At 42.0% G+C, this 17,462-nt stretch overlaps 1 protein-coding gene across 1 annotated transcript; it reads left to right on the top strand.

The window, feature by feature from the left end:
* Positions 1-10,438: 10,438 nt before the first annotated feature.
* LOC112260186 (B-cell lymphoma 6 protein) lies at positions 10,439-17,036 on the top strand. Its single transcript, XM_024435099.2, has 8 exons — positions 10,439-10,504; positions 13,155-13,326; positions 13,452-13,673; positions 13,873-14,870; positions 14,982-15,140; positions 15,357-15,487; positions 15,636-15,773; positions 16,046-17,036. The coding sequence occupies exons 2-8, from the start codon at positions 13,166-13,168 to the stop codon at positions 16,187-16,189; spliced, it is 1,953 nt and encodes a 650-aa protein (XP_024290867.1). The 5' UTR covers positions 10,439-10,504; positions 13,155-13,165; the 3' UTR covers positions 16,190-17,036.
* Positions 17,037-17,462: the final 426 nt, after the last annotated feature.

Raw genomic sequence — 17,462 nt, 5'->3', positions numbered from 1 at the left:
TTTGACAGCTATTTGGTCTTGGCCATAGTGGAGTTTAGAGTGTGACTGTTTGAGGTTGTGGACAGGTGTCTTTTATACTGATAACAAGTTCAAACAGGTGCCATTAATACAGGTAACGAGTGGAGGACAGAGGAGCCTCTTAAAGAAGAAGTTACAGGTCTGTGAGAGCCAGAAATCTTGCTTGTTTGTAGGTGACCAAATACTTATTTTCCACCATAATTTGCAAATAAATTCATAAAAAATCCTACAATGTGATTTTCTGGAGAAAAAAAAATCTCATTTTGTCTGTCATAGTTGAAGTGTACCTATGATGAAAATTACAGGCCTCTCTCATCTTTTTAAGTGGGAGAACTTGCACAATTGGTGGCTGACTAAATACTTTTTTTGCCCCACTGTAGGTTCTTGTAGAATACGTTTCATATTCTTCCATATTGTTATAGTGTCCTTAACTATGAAGTCATTAATGTTCTTAGGTTTATCCTTTGACAATAGACACGTAAACAGATTCTGGGGATGCGCATCTTCAATATGTACCCATTGTTACTCTTTAATACATGTAACTATGTGTCGCAAGTAAAAGTCTTGGGTAGCGAGTTGATACAATTCCAAGTCGGGAAGGTTAAATCCAGCCTCAGACGTAGGAAGATGTAAAACTGTCCTTTTTATTCTTTGAATTTTATTTACCCATATAAAGTCTGTTATGACAGAGTATACTTTTCTTCGGTGGGGTAAATGGTATTACCGAAAATAAATAGAAAACCTTTAGGAGCCATGCCAATGAGGTTTATTTTACCTGTAAGATTTATGGGAAGATTGTTCCATTTAATTAGATCTGCTTTCATATAGTTGAGCAATGGAATATAGTTATTTTAATATACACAGCCTTGATCGAAAGTATGTGGACACCTGCTCTTCAAACATCTCACTCCAAAATCATGAGGATTCATATGGAGTGGTCCCCCCTTTGCTGCTATAACATCCTCCACACTTATGGGAAGGCTTTCCACTAGATGTTGGAACATTGCTGCAGGGACCTGCTTCCATTCAGCCACGAGCATTAGTGAGGTTGGGCACTGATGTTGGGCGATTAGGTCTGGCTCACAGTCATCATTCCAATTCATCCCAAAGGTGTTCAGGGCTCTGTGCAGGCCAGTCAAGTTCTTCCACACCGATCTCCACAAACTATTTCTGCAGTGGCGATTTAAGCATGTTAATCTTGGTGAGGCAATAAAAAATCTAAGGTTTTAAATGCATTCCAGCAAACCCACGACACAACACAAGACTAAACAATACATTAATTGCACTATAACGGTGACACAGTGCCCACAAACTGTTAGGGCCTACGTCAAGCTGTCCCAACAGCAAAGCTTTCATTTCAGCACCAAGGAGTGAATCCTTAACACCGCTACAACTGGCTATCAGTTGAGCCTTGTCTGGCAGGTAAACAGTTCATTCAGCCTCATTTACTGCCTTTTTAACAAATGTGGTTTCTACTGACAATTGAGATGTACAAACTATGACAAGGGATGAGAAGTGGATAAGTGGCAATCCGTAAATTCGATTGACATTAATGAGCGAGCTAAGACGGACGTAGTCAATATAACTATTTGCTCAGCACTTTCAAATGTACAGCAACAGAATTCAGAACAAGGGCCATTCTTACAGTATTCTCCCTGTACACTAAGTCAGAACTGTAGGATAAATCAAGTGGGCATATAAGCAAACAATGAAAGCTCTTACAATATTGGAATTGGATGACTGTTCAAAATGTATTTTCCCAGTCGGAGCTCGTTTTTTCCAGAGTTCCCAGGTGTGAACTCACTGAAGCCTGAGATTTCTCAGTTCCGAGTTTCCAATGGTTTTGAATATGGCAGAAGTCATGCTGTATTGACAGCTCAGCCTTGGGGTGGCGATATTCTCCAGCCTGTGCCCAGGGTCCCTTGCCGTCCAGAATCTCCTCCCATGTCCAGGAGTCCTGAGATCGCTGCTGCTGCCTGTTACCACGCTGCTTGGTCCTTTGGTGGTGGGTGTTTCTGTAACGGCTGTCTTCCGACGACGATGAGGAGGAGTAGTAAGGATCGGAGGACCAATGCGCAGCATGGTAAGTGTCCATATTTAATAGAACAAAATGAACACGACAAAATACAAAAATAACACCGTGAAATAACAAACCGAAACAGTTCCGTGTGGAACACACAGACACAGAAAATAAACACACATGAAGCACAAGTGGGAAAAGGCTACCTATGTATGATTCTTAATCAGAGACAACTAACGACACCTGCCTCTGATTGAGAACCATACCAGGCCAAATGCAAAACACAAACAGAACATAGACAACCCCACCTGACTCACGCCCATACTAAAACAAAGACATAACAAAGGAACTAAGCTCAGAGCGTGACAGACCCCATCCCAATCCCCCGGCTAAAGCCCCTCTCCATTCTCACCATGTCACAGAAACATTTCATAATTACATTGTAGTTTAATTAAGTCCTTACTTTCCTCTCTCCCAAACCAAATCCATCCTTCTCTTACCACCCCTTCCCAGTTCTCCACCATCCTCTGCGTTCCCTACCATACCCACAGCACTGCTGGGAATCGGAGTTGAGACTTGATTGTTTTTTCCTCCAGTAACTGTCTAATCGGAATGAATTGTTTACATTTTTTCCTCAGCTTAGCAGACAGATCCTAGATGAATCGAATTGACTGGACATGGAGTTTAATCTCCTTTCCTTCCTGTGCCTTCAGAATATTGACTTTGGTCTGATAGTTCCACATCTTAAAGATTACCATGCAAGGGTATTTAGCTTTCTTCTGTTTCACACTGATCTGATGGCATCTCTCCAGGTCCTTCGGTGATACATCCATGCCAAGCTCCTCCGATAGCAGCTTGATCACGTAACTGGAAAGGCCTCTATGGGAAGCCATGGTTTGTTGGGTTCGAGGCGCATCGTCGCTTTTCCCACAGATTGGTTCACTCTTGAATTGAATGTTAATTTCACTACCATAAGCTGCCTCCAATGTCGTTATAGAGAATTTGGCAGTACATCCAACCGGCCTCACAACCACAGACCACGTGTATGGCGTCATGTGGGTGAGCGGTTTTCTGATGTGAACAGAGTGCCGCATGGTAGCGGTGGGATTATGCTATGGGCAGGCATAAACTATGGACAAGTCCCACCCATATTCTGAAATTCCATTTATGTCCCAGTCAATTCAGAAAGTAAACAAAGGAGCAATTCCTACTTTTCTGGTATTGAAAATAATTGAATTAGAATATTTGTGTACTTCCTGAATCCAGTTTGTTTGTTTGTTGTTGTATATTTAGTAACAAAATATAGTTCAGCTGTAAAAATACATTAAAAGTTGTTTCCACTAAGATTTCAGGAATTATTATTGTTATTATTATTATTATTACCATTTTGTGCTGTAAGAGCATCTAAAGTATCCTATACATTTAAATGCAATTGCAAGGGAGGCATGCCAAGTTCATTTGCAGGATGGGCCAAAAAGTACCCAAGTGCATTATTCTAAAATGGATTAAATCGTTTTTTCCCCTCATCAATCTACACACAATACCACATAATGACAAAGAGAAAACAGGTTTTTAGACATTTTTGCAAATGTATTCCAAATTAAAACTGAAATACCTTATTTACATAAGTATTCGAACCCTTTGCTATGAGACTCGAAATTGAGCTCAGGTGCATCCTGTTTCCATTTATCATCCTTGAGATGGTTCTACAACTTGATTGGAGTCCACCTGGGGTAAATGTAATTGATTGGACATGATTTGTTAAAGGCACACACCTGTCTATATAAGGTCCCACATTCAAAGGAAGTTTCTGTAGAGCGCCAAGACAGGATTGTGTCGAGGCACAGCTCTGGGGAAGGGTACCAAAACATTTCTGCAGCATTGAAAGTCTCCAAGAACACAGTGGTCTCCTCCATTCTTTAATGGAAGTAGTTTGGAACCAGAGCATTCAGGACCTCAGTCTGGGGGCGAAGGGTCACCTTCCAACAGGGCAACAACCCTAAGCACACATCCAAGACAACGCAGGAGTGGCTTCGGGACAATGTCCTTGAGTGACCCAGCCAGAGCCTGGGCTTGAACCCGATTGAACGTCTCTGGAGAGGCAGTGACGCTATCCATCCAACCTGACAGTGCTTGAGAGGATCTGCAGAGAAGGGGAGAAACTCCCTAAATACAGGTGTGCCAAGCTTGTAGTGTCATACCCAAGAAGAGTCTGTAATCGCTGCCAAAGGTGCTTCAACAAAGTGCTGAATAAAGGGTCTGAAAAATTGTGTTTTTCATTTTTTATAAATTTGCTCAAATTTCTAAACCTGTTTTCTTTGTCATTACGGGGTATTATGTGTAGATGGATTAAAATTATTTTTTCCCCTCATCAATCTCAGAATAAGGCTGTAACGTAACAAAATGTGGAAAAAGTCAAGAGGTCTAAATACTTTCCCGAAAGCACTGTCGCATTACACAAATACAGTATTATATTACTGTAGAAATTTACTGTATGACTGTAAAATCTACCACAAAATGAATAGCAATGGCTGATGGTGTCATTTCAGGTTTTCACAAGTTGAATCACATGATTTCATTTATGGGAAATCATGATATCACACATGAAGTTTCACATATGAAATCATGTAAAAACGTATTTTTGGAGAACACTTCTGAAGTGTGCCAAAAACACATGATTTCACTTGTGCAAAATGTGGAAATGTCACGTGAAATCATGTGGTTTTTCCATCAGGGAAGACCTGATAATTGGTCTTTGTTTAAGTAAGTATTTACCACAAGCTGTGTGTGTGTGTGGGCTTGTTCTTTCCCGTGTTCAATTTACACCAAAGGGTACATCGAGTCTCGGAACGATTGCCGCTAAGATGATTACACCGCATGATATTTCAACTACTGAAGATATAACAGCGAGTACGACAGACCTACAGATTAGGCATCACATCCTAAAATAGACCTCTTAGTTGCCATGGTCACCTAAACCTCTTTACCTTTTGGTAAATCTGTAGGCTTGAGAACAGCTGGAGATGTTCCAGCTTCAAATGCCTTAATTAAGATATTACAGGGTAGCGTTTTATTTTAGTCTAATTTCAGCTGGTGTTTGTCTGTTATTTACTAAGCAATAATGTAGTAACAATGAGTACTTGCTGTTAGTTGCTTTTAAACACAGTTAACTACAGGTATGAAATGGTAAGTCATATTGTTTATTCTTTACATCATTATGTAAATAAATGCCCCTTTCACAAGGCTATACCATTTACCTTCACCTCCTCAGTCTTACCACATCATTGGGTTTAGATTAGCCTACTCAGGAATCACAATATAGATTAGAATGCAAATAAAATTGACAACTCAGAGAGTGCTTTTCCAAATGTTTCATAACTCACGGCTAGAATTGCATCACTGCCATACGTTGCACGCAGCTTCTTGCCAAAGGCTTTGAATGGAAACCTATATTAAATCTGTTTTAAAGAATGCAGAAACATGTTTGGAGTCCCATTGGACTCTGTTTAAAAAGAAAAAAGATTTTACCAAAAATGAAACCTCTGCGATACTAGAGTGAGGTCAATAGATTAAACATATTTTGCTGTGCCCTTGAGCAAGACTTTAACCCTCATTGCTCCTCTAATTTGCTCTGGATAAGAGTGTCTGCTAAATGACTAAAATGTTAGTGGCTTTAACTAGACAGCATAAATCTATGATAAAACACAATTGTATTGTATCTTTGTTTGGGGTTGGCCTGGTTATTTAAAAAAATATATAGTACAAATATGTAAATGTTTTCCTTTTGGGCTATCTGCTTATCTGAATAGATTGATTCTAGTATTTTACTTTGCAATAATTTACAATTAGCATGATTGTATTCTTGTTTCTATTATTCTGTCATAATGCGTAATAATGCATGTTGTCCAACATGTATAACATGTAGCAAAACAGGGCTTCATAATAAATAATGGTAGCCTTAGTATGTGTCCCACACACCCCATTAAAGACGTTCTATTGAAATGGCTTCATGTGTCCGTTGTTCCATTTTCAACATTTTAAGTACAGGGAAGTAAGCACAGGGAAGGTTTCTTGTCACAGTTCTTGAAATTGACAACACACAGAACATTATCATTTCTGTCATTGTAATTAGTAGACTTTATGGAACACCCATTTGACAGTTTTCGGTGTTTAAATGAAAAGAATATAGAAAAGTATGTTCAAGAATCAGGACATTTGGTAGATTTTTGGGCACTTCACCAGTTCTCTACAACATATCTAAAGGATACATAGATATGGCATACTTGGGCCATTTTATTGTGTTCTCCAGACCCCCTCAAACATTTTAAGCCATCATTGGTCTGTGTACCAACTATTTATGGAGATACGACCATATGAATCTTGTCCAATATGGAACTGGTTGGTGGTCATTTTGGAAAACGATGTGTAATCAGCGGTGTCGTGCTGCCAGAGCTTAATGAAGGATTCATTAGTATTCTGCATGACAGCCTGAATATAATAGCATACTGTAAGACCAAAAAACACCATGTCATTTCTAATAAGATTTAAGGATGATTGCGCTGAATGGTCATGTTTTCTTCTCATGACGCAGCCAAAACTAAACAGTGTGTGCCATAGGCTGAATGTGCTCTGGTGGAAACAATACAGGCAGGCTAGTCTGTAGCGTGTTCACATCATCTGCTCAAAGTGCATTTACTCACATCTCTCAAGAAGATCTGAATGCATATTCGGATGAGACTGAGTGAGATCAAATGTTTATGGTTGGCATTCAGATGCAGCTTGGACGTTTTGCCTGTAAAAACGAGAATAATTATCATTCACGACTGACAGAGATGATGGCCTATTTTGAAGTTAGTTAGGCCTTTATATGGTGGAAACGTTGGTTGAGAAATTATGACCTCATATTTTTTTGGCCGCTCCGGCCCCTTTTATTAAAAAAATAGCACTGCACCGCTGACTATAATAAGTTACATCTGGAATGGCACTGAAGCTAGACATCTTTGTTTAGACGTTTATTTACTTTTTGTAAAGGCTGAAAGGTCTCATCATCAACACATTTCTAATGGACATAATATTTGGTTCTTATCCGCTGGACTAAATCTTGTGACTTGAAACACCCTGGCCAACAATAAATGTGTGATCACGTCAACTACTGTGTATGTAGTGATTACTAATGATTGAACCAGTGATCCTGCATCTGATAGACTCGAGTATTGAGTGAGATGAATGGATGTGAAACGGCTAGCTAGTTAGCGGTGGTGCGCGCTAAACAGCGTTTCAATCAGTGATGTCACTTGCTCTGAGACCTTGAAGTAGTGGTTCCCCTTGCTCTGCAAGGGCCGTGGCTTTTGTGGAGCGATGGGTAACGATGCTTCGTGGGTGACTGTTGTTGATGTGTGCAGAGGGTCCCTGGTTCGCGCCTGGGTATGGGCAAGGGGACGGTCTAAAGTTATACTGTTACAGATGCAGTTGGCCTATATTGACTAGAGCCTACAGCCATCATTGAGAGCTGTAGAACAGAACCCAATGGAATTAGCCAAGTATGAGACTGTTTTTGTTGATGTTGCCAAACGTTTTGGATCCTATCTGAAACTCTCACTCACTCACACACTCTCACTCACTCACTCACTCACTCACTCACACTATGTTACTTGATTTCAAGTATACATCATAGCCTACTAAACAGGGAATTCCAGAAAACCCTATGGGAGAGTTAACTAGGCAAAATAGGCCAATGTTGTATATCTCCTTTAAGTGTTCCTGAAATTTGTATTATCTGGGTAAGACCAAACGTGAACTTCAGAAGGATTTGTGAGCATAAGAGCTCCATTTGCAAACATAATGAAAAATCACCTGTTGCCAGGCATTTCAAAAGCCAGCTCATACCCCAAACGTTAGTGCATAAATATAACTGTTAATTTAAGTTTATTCACCGGAGTGCTGTCCTGTTTTAGATACTTTTGTATATATAGTGTATGTGAAAACCCCTTCAAATATGTGGATTCAGCTATTTCAGCCACATCCGTTGCTGACAGGTGTATAAAATTGAGCACACAGCCATGCTTTCTCCACAGACAAACATTGGCAGTAGAATGGCCTTACTGATGAGCTCAGTGACTTTCAATGTAGCACCGTCGTAGCTTGCCACCTTTCAAACAAGTCAATTCATAAAATGTCTGCCCTGCTAGAGCTGCCCCGGTCAACTGTGTGCTGTTATTGTGAAGTAGAAACGTCTAGGAGCAACAATGGCTCAGCTGCGAAGTGGTAGGCCACACAAGCTCACAGAACAGGACCGACGAGTGCTGAAGCACGTAGTGCGTAAAAATCAACTGTCTTCGTTTGCAACACTCACTACCAAGTTCCAAACTGCCTCTGGAAGCAATGTCAGCACAATAACTGTTCATCTGGAACTTCATGAAATGGGATTCCATGGCCGAATTGTCTGGGGCTGTTTGTCATAGTTTGGGCTAGGCCCCTTAGTTCCAGTGAAGGGAAATCTTAATGCTACAGCATACAATGACACTCTAGACGATTCTCTGCTTCAAACTTTGCGGCAACATTTTGGGGAAGGCCGTTTCCTGTTTCAGAATGACATTTTGTGCCTCCGTGCACAAAGTGAGGTCCATACAGAAATAGTTTGTCGAGATCGGTGTGGAAGAACTTAACTGGCCTGCGCAGAGCTCTGACCTCAACCCCATCGAACACCTGTTGGATGAATTGGAACACTGACTGCGAACCAGGCCTAATCACCCAACATCAGTGCCCGACCTCACTAATGCTCTTGTAGCTGAATGGAAGCAAGTCTCCGCAGCAATGTTCCAACATCTAGGGGAAAGCCTTCCCAGAAGAGTGGAGGCTGTTATAGCGACAAAGGGGGGACCATTTGTCGCTATAACGGCCATTAATGCCCATGATTTTGGAATGAGATGTTCGACGAGCAGGTGTCCACATACTTTTGGTCATGTAGTGTAAGTAGGCCTAAGGTTTTGTTTAGCCTACATTTTGCCTGGCACCTGCACTTCATAGGTTAGGCTACTTAAAGCAGCTATCAGCAGTTGAAACAATAACAAAGTGAATTCCCCACCCGTTTTTGTAACAAGCTGGGGGATGGGGCTGGAGAAATGTAACCACTCTAAAATTCATAGACAGAGCAATGTATGCAAGGACTGATCGTACATTTTTTACATTTACTTACTTTACAAGCATTGGAGTGAAACATTTTGGGGTCCTGATGGGGTATGACAGTTGAACTAACCCCATTAGGCATTTATACGTTATATTCTTCAAGAATCAATGGGTTCATATCATCAACTTCAGATTTCCCCTTTAAGTTACATAGATGGAATAGCCTAAACACAGGCAAAAGTTCACACCTAATTTTGTGTCTCAAGCAGCCTACTCGTCGGGCAGTATGCTATCCCTAAAGGAATGATCTCATCTTCATGTCCCAATCTCTTTATTGACCGCGCGTGCTAGGGGATATTGTAAACGAGTCATGTAACAGTAGGTTAAATAAAATAGGGTTCAAGTGTAAATCCATTCCAACATGTGTATTACAATGTAATCAATAGATAAACAATACAGAGCGGTTCCGCATGACGCCTAGCCTATAGCCATATAACGTTAGCGCATAACCATTGCTGCCTTTGTAGCACTTGCGCAAAAGTTTTATTCACGCCTATGTAGGTGGAGATTTCTGTACGTGTTTTTGCCTAAACTTACTATTAAATTACTACTAATACAGAGTCCAACCACCTTACACTACAACGTTGGGCATTGTGGTGCTATAGGCTACTATTTCCTGAAACTAGCGTGCGTTTCCGTCAAAGATTATAACTGTTTTGTCCCCAACAATACAAAAATGAATGTAATTGCTCCTACTTCCACACAACAGTGAACGGAAAAAGGTTTTACAATCCAAAGTGGATAGCTGAAACTGAAGACGTCTCCAAAAAATAGTCTGAACATGTTCGGCAACAAATAGTAGTGATGGTAGGGTTGCGCATAAAATAAAGCATCTAATGACAGGCAACCCACCTACCTATCGCCTGATTTATAGATCAAATCTCTTTACGCAAAATCTTGCTCGTGTCCATCCTCGTGAACGAGCTCGTTTTCTTCGAGGTCTATATAGAATGGTCAGGTGACCTTGTATGTGGACAGTTACACTACAGAGGTATAATAGAGCAATAATGAAATAGTTGTCATAGTTAAAAATCCATGTCACCGTTTATTTTTGAAACTTAATCAATAGTATATCGTCTCTAATTGACGGCCTAAATAGAATATCCAAATATATGTCGTGTAATGACGATAAAAAAGACACACACAACACCATGTACCCTCCCCACTGATTTGGAAATGGTATGGCCCACTGGTAGAATTCCGAGAATTAAACCCTTGAGTTTCTTAGAACTTGATTCTCAGAACTGGTGATGCACGAAGTTTCCAGGAAAGTTTTATAAGGTGAATTTTTTCCCCTCATTATTTTACAGTATAACGCTAGAAGTTGCTTTGTAGTGGTAGACATTCGTTGTGGCTCATTGACCTCTATTGATACACTTGAAATACTTAAATTCTTTAGATGGTTTTATGTTTTATTTCGTTTTGGGAACAGTAGGGTCTCTTAGGCTGCAGTTGTTAGACTTCTTGCTGATGTTTATACTTGATTAATGGTCAAGTCTAGGATCTCCTCTGCTCAAGCAGCATGCTTGCCAGAGATTCAGTCGGAAGTTCGTGGTTCATTCTGTCATTGGGAAACTGTATTGCCACATTATGCTCACTTTTTTTTAAATCATGTTGGTTAATCGAATATCTAGATATTATCGAGAGATAATATATTAGGCCGAATGTGCAGTTCCTTCATAGCCTATCCTACTGTACATAAAGATTACTTTTGGGTTTATATAGTCAGAATGTTTTTGATTTATCAAAAAAAAAATCCGGATAAAATGAATTTGATATTATCAAAAAGTATGCATCTTTAATAGTCGTTAAATATCAGTAAACTTAAGAGCAAGAAAATTCGCGCAACAGGGCGAGTCTGTCTTGTTAGATCACTGCGTACTACATTTTAGCTTTGAGCACTGTACTTTTATCTCTCTTGATGTTGGTTTAACTTCGCTGGTAGATATCCACTAAGGATCTGTCGAATACTTTTTCGTTCAATGCTGAGACAAAACAAACAATATTTTGATGTAGGCCTACATTCTTGATTTGTTTTAATGGACCGTTATTAATCAATAACTGCCTACTCGTTTTTGTACTACATTTACAGTGGGAGCCTCTGTGCAATGTGTAGTCCTGTGGGTACATGCATTTGAAACTCCTAAAAATCCCACAACCTATTATTCGCATTGCCGTATTGCAATTTCTCGTTTATTTTTCTAGTTCAAATAAATTGGGTATAACCAGTGTTACATGTCATATGTTAAACAAGCTGGCTTTCCACGTACAGGCCTATCGAAGAACAGGAAGCGTATTTAGAAGCAACCTAATCTGTGCGCACCCCAAAACGGAATGTACTAAATGCGAAACATGTTCCAAGCGTGAGCCGTGAGCATTTATGGGCTTGGCTATAGGTCAAAAGCAAATAGGAAACGGGGTTTAAATGTGTATTTTATTAAAGTGTTTCTTAAGTAATGTATAGTAAAATATTTGCAGTGAAATTAAGGTCATGATTCCTAAATGTACAAATATTTTATGTGTACGTTTATTGTAAGGGTTAATCATATCTATGTTAAGTCTAATAGCAATATGTAATATTTGGGTACCAGCAAATGGCCTAACTTGTTTACTGTAGCCTGTATAAAGTCTACTTTTCCACAACAGTCATGGCGTGGCACTATTCTTATGTCATTAACATGAGTTCAATGCCTCGGAGTTAGCTATAGTTGACATAGTATTTTAGATCTGTAGCCTCCCTCAGACGTGGTCCCATTTCCAGCAATGCTTTTTACTTCATTGGACATTGAAATGGTGCCGCCTACACCAAGTTCAATAGTAATAGGATTACAATGATAATAGGATTATGATGCTACAGTATGTCCACATATACACTATATATACAGAAGTATGTGGACACCCCTTCCAATTAGTGGATTCTGCTATTTCAGCCACTCCAGTTGCTAACAGATGTATAAAATCGAGCACACCGCTATGCAATCTCTATAGACAATCATTGCCAGTAGAATGGCCTTACTGAAGAGCTCAGTGACTTTCAACGTGGCACCATCATTGGATGCCACCTTAAAAACAAGTCAGTTTGTCAAATTTCTGCCCTGCTAGAGCTGCCCTAGTCAACTGTAAGAGTTGTTATTGTGAAGTGGAAACATCTAGGAGCAACAACGGCTCAGCCGTGAAGTCGTAGGCCACACAAGCTCACAGAAAGAAAGCGTAGCACTCGGAAGCTTCATGAAATAGGCTTCCATGGCCGAGCAGTCGCACACAAACCTAAGATCACCATGTGCAATGCCAAGTGTCAGCTGGAGTGGTGGACTCTGGAGCAGTGGAAACGCATTCTCGGGAGTGATGAATCACGCTTCACCACTTGGCAGTCCATCAGGCTGGGTTTGGCGGATGCCAGGAGAATGCTACCTGCCCCAATTGCATAGTGCCAACTGCAAAGTGTGGTGGAGGAGGAATAATGGTCTGGGGATGTTTTTCATGGTTCGGGCTAGGCCCCTTAGTTCCAGTGAAGGGAAATATTAATGCTACAGCATACAATTACATTCTAGACAATTCTCTGCTTCCAACTTTGTGGCAACAATTTGGGGAAGGCCCTTTCCTGTTTCAGAATGACAATGCCCCTGTGCAAGCCAGGCCTAATCGCCCGACCTCACTAATGCTCTTGTGGCTGTGGAAGCAAGTCCCTGCAGCAATGTTGCAACATCTAGAGGAAAGGGGGGACAAACTTCATATTAATGCCCATGATTTTGGAAAGGGATGTTCTACGAGCAGCTGTCCAAATACTTCTGGTCATGTGGCGTATAACATATGACAAATATATGACTAGAGCAGCTTTGCATACTTTATGTTTATGTTAATCAGCAACTCTCCCAGTCTGAGCTTGGCGGATGGTCCTTTATCAATACTGTATTTTTCCATGTTTCTCCAGATTCTAACATCATGGCCTCATTGGCAGATGGCTGCATTCAATTCACCCGCCATGCTGGTGATGTTCTGCTCAACTTCAACCGCCTCCGCAGTAGAAATATCCTGATGGATGTCACAATCCAGATTGACGGTCAGCGCTTCTGCGCTCACAGGGCAGTCCTCGTTGCCTGCAGGTACGTTCAAGACCCAGCTACGTGTTTTTCGGCCAAACGTCCTTCTTGTGCTATGCGACTGCCATTGTGAGAGAAAAGGGCACAATCGTAACATGCGATTTGAATTTTTTTCCCCCGTTTTATAGTGGGCTCTTTTACTCCATATTCACCGACCCCCTGAAGAGTAACCTGAGTGCCATCAGCCTGGACCCCACGGTGGACCCTGATGGTTTTGCCATCCTGCTGGACTTCATGTACACCTCCACCCTGACCCTGAAGGACAGCCTGGTTTTGGTTACCATGAACACAGCGTCATACCTCCAGATGGAACATGTGGTGGACACCTGCCGCAGGTTCATCAAGTCCAGGTACAAACAACATTTACATAATTGCTCGTCCATTTATACTTGGTTGGTAGCCTACTAGTGCCTGGAACTTTTCCTGGTCGGGTCTGTGAATATTCCAGGCCCTATTTTTTTTATACATTTTTTTTTTTACTTATTCACATCTGAATAGTATCTGTTTGGAATTAAATGAGTGTTTCTCCTTCTTTCCTGGTCCTTTTAGAGAGCAGTCTGTGACTCTGCAGAGAGATGAGGTACTGACTAGCCCGATGCGTCTCTCTCAGGACCTCCCTGCTTTCAGGGCTCTGGATGGGTTGGCGACCAGCCCCAGCCACACATCCATGTCTCCCCTCAGAGACCGGAGGAGCTACTGCCCCAGTGTATTCACTGGTATCAATGCTTCGGGTAGCTCCCACCACGTCCACGGAAAACACATCCCAATGCCCATCGGAAAGCTGCCAGACACCCTCAATTTCAGTGACCTCCACAAAGGGGATTCCATCTCTCAGAAGTTCTTCTCTCCCGCGAATCGCACAGAGGCCACCACCATCGTCCACCACCCTCTTTCATCCCAGTCCTCATCATCCTCCGTTACAATCCTCCGCCCCCTCCCCTGCTCCAGCCGCCCGTCGGGGCCCTTCATGGGGCTCCAGGGACCTAAACACAGAGGGGCCTCCCCCATGGAGGAGGACAGCATCCAGCCCCCCCAGCCAGACTCCCTCAGCCTGTCCCCAGGCTGCAGCAAAGGTGTGATCTGCAGCCCGCAGAGCCCCCTCCGCTCTGACTGCCAGCCCAACTCTCCCACCGAGTCCAGCGGCTGCAGCAGGAATGCAACCCAGCCCTCTGGCTGCTCCCAGGAGCCCAAGGCCCGCAACTGGAAGAAGTACAAGTTCATCGTGATGAACCAGACCTCCAGGGAGAAGGACGAGGATGAGGCCCAGGGAGGGAGCGTTGAGGCTGGGGACTGCACCACTCCTCAGGGCTCTAACAGGACTAGTGGATCAGAGGGACCGATGAAGGAGCTGCAGGCTGCAGAGATGGTCAACGTGCACGGAGAAGAGATCCTTGTCCCACAGGCCAGCCATCACAACATTAACCAACTGAGATGCTCCTCCTGTGGTACAGATGCCCCTCAGCACCTGGTGGTGTGTCCCCGCTCCCCTGGCACCTACAGCGGGGAGGACAATGAGCTGCACTCTGAGTACTCCGACTCAAGCGGTGGTGAGTAGTGTACTTCAATTAGTGGGGACAGTGCTATAAACATTGACGCAGTACATTTACATTCATGCTGTTCCACTTTTCATTGACTAAATCTCAATGTTTCTGTTGTAGAGAATGGTTGCAACTTCTGCAACTCAAAGTTTACGGAAGCGGACTCCCTGAAAGGCCACATGCTCCAGGTCCATGCTGCCAAGCCATACAAGTGTGACCGGTGCCAGGCTGCCTTCCGTTACAAAGGGAACCTCGCCAGCCACAAGACTGTCCACACCGGTAAGACTTCTGTTACATCTTAAAGGAGAGATTCGCCCATTTTCAATGTTTTATCGTATTTGTGCATCTCTGTGTGATGCACCAGGATTCACCTGGTCAGTCTGTCATGGAAAGAGTAGTTCCTAATGTGTTGTGTACTCGAGCGCACCCACAAGGTCCTGGAATGGTATCGGTGTTTCATGTTTTTTTTTTTTTTAAATACTACTTGCGATCCAGGCGAGAAACCGTACCGCTGTAACATCTGCGGTGCTCAGTTCAACCGGCCGGCCAACCTCAAGACCCACACCCGAATCCACTCAGGAGAAAAGCCATACAAGTGTGAAACGTGTGGCTCTCGCTTCATACAGGTGAGGAAACCGCTATGAACTGTGATTCACTCATGAAGGACAGCTATGTCCAAAACTGTATGTGTTATTGTAATATAATTAATGTATTTTATATTTACTTGAATTTATCTCCGACAAATCTAAAGTATCTTATGGATTTTCTTCGTAGGTCGCGCACCTCCGCGCCCACGTGCTGATACATACGGGGGAGAAGCCATACCCCTGTGAGATCTGTGGGACACACTTCCGCCATCTTCAGACCCTCAAGAGCCACTTGCGCATCCACACAGGAGAAAAGCCCTACCATGTAAACACCTTATCTTTCCATTCACTTGACCCAGTGTGTATCGGCTAAATTGGGACTGGTCCACTTCCTCAATCCCTTCCTGGCTTCCTGTGACTGTCTATCAATAGCATAAGCAGAGTATCGCTATATATAAGCCAGGGCATCAGCTTAAATGAATATCGGCTATAGCCTCTGTCCTCCCGCTAACTCTTCATTGAATGCATGAATGAACCCGTTGACAGACAGTTTGATTGAATTAGTGACTCATTGCGTTCCATTCTTTTCTTCCTCAGTGCGAGAAATGTGACCTCCACTTTCGCCACAAGAGCCAGTTGAGGCTGCATCTCCGGCAGAAGCACGGCGCGGTCACCAACACCAAGGCTCAGTACCGCCGGGCGAACACGGACATGCTCGTTGGCTTGGCAAAGGCCTGCTAAATGGACACTGGGAAGATGGAGTTTGATTGGCAAACAACCGTCTTACGGTTGTAGTAACACATCATAGCGTCTTAGTACCACACTGTCAGAGATTGTTGTGTTTGTTGGCAAATGGCAGATGGCTTCCCTCCAAATGTGAAAATAGAACCATATTGTATAATTCATAGACATTCTACATTATGTTTGTATAGAAGTCCGGTACGTACTGATGGAATGTACATTTAGAAAATTATAGTTTTGGAATATGAATTCTTATATCGTGTAATGCTTTTTTGCTGAATGTTTTCAATTGAAGGACAGTGTTCTTTTAGAAGACACTCAACTGTTAGAGAATGAGAAACACTGTTACATGGGGTACAATTATATTATAGATTAAAGTATATTGGGGCATGTTCAGCTGAAGATAAGCTAATTTATTATCCAGTTCTTTGTAGTTTCTTATATCTTGTGAATACATATAATGTAATATCTATCCAGATTACCCTCTGCTGGCAGAGTATATGTCTGTAATTACTAAGGTACCAGCCGCTTTTGTCTTTCTACCTAGTGAAAGTTTGCTATTGCGTCTGTCATTTGGTCAAAATAATATATTATCCCACACGGGTACATATGCAATGTATTTAAGGTGCCTTACACTAAGTTGTTTTTTTGTCTATTCAGTTCATTACCGCAAAGTCCTACGTCAGCACTTTCTACCGTATTTGTTTTGTCTGCTTTGTCTCAGGCCAACAAGCTGTAAATACGCCAGCTCTCAAGCTACAAGTCCTCAGGACCGTTATCAACATTTGTCTTTGTAAACTGCAGAGCTTTATGTGAAATAGAAATAAAGGAATGTGTTATGAAAACACAAGTGTGTCTTTTGGTATCATTTGTCAATGTGACAATGCAAATAAGAACGTCTCGGAAATATCACATCCTCTCATGATCTGGATTGATATGTGATAAACTTGATAGTATGTGTGGGGAGACGCAGACCGATGTATTACCCAGGGGGAAGGGAAACGTGTTAACCATGTATGTTTAAGAACCATATTTAAGTTGTTTTTTTTTGTTTGTACTGATATTCTACCTTTGACCTGTTTCTTCTGCCAGTATCAAATGTCTGCCAGTGTTGACTGTTATGGTTCAAGTTTGATGCCAGACTGAGCAAAGGGCACACTGATAATGTTTTGGTGACACTGTTTCTGTAGCCACTGATGTGACTTCCTATACAAGCCTCTCGGTGAATAAAAGCCTTCTCATTAAATTCACCTTTTAAAATCTCTATCACACA

This window comes from Oncorhynchus tshawytscha, linkage group LG10 (assembly GCF_018296145.1).
Source record: "Oncorhynchus tshawytscha isolate Ot180627B linkage group LG10, Otsh_v2.0, whole genome shotgun sequence".
NCBI classification, from domain to species: Eukaryota; Metazoa; Chordata; class Actinopteri; order Salmoniformes; family Salmonidae; genus Oncorhynchus; species Oncorhynchus tshawytscha.
The sequence above is the reverse complement of the archived record's forward strand: the minus strand, read 5'-3'. Positions and strand labels throughout refer to the sequence as shown.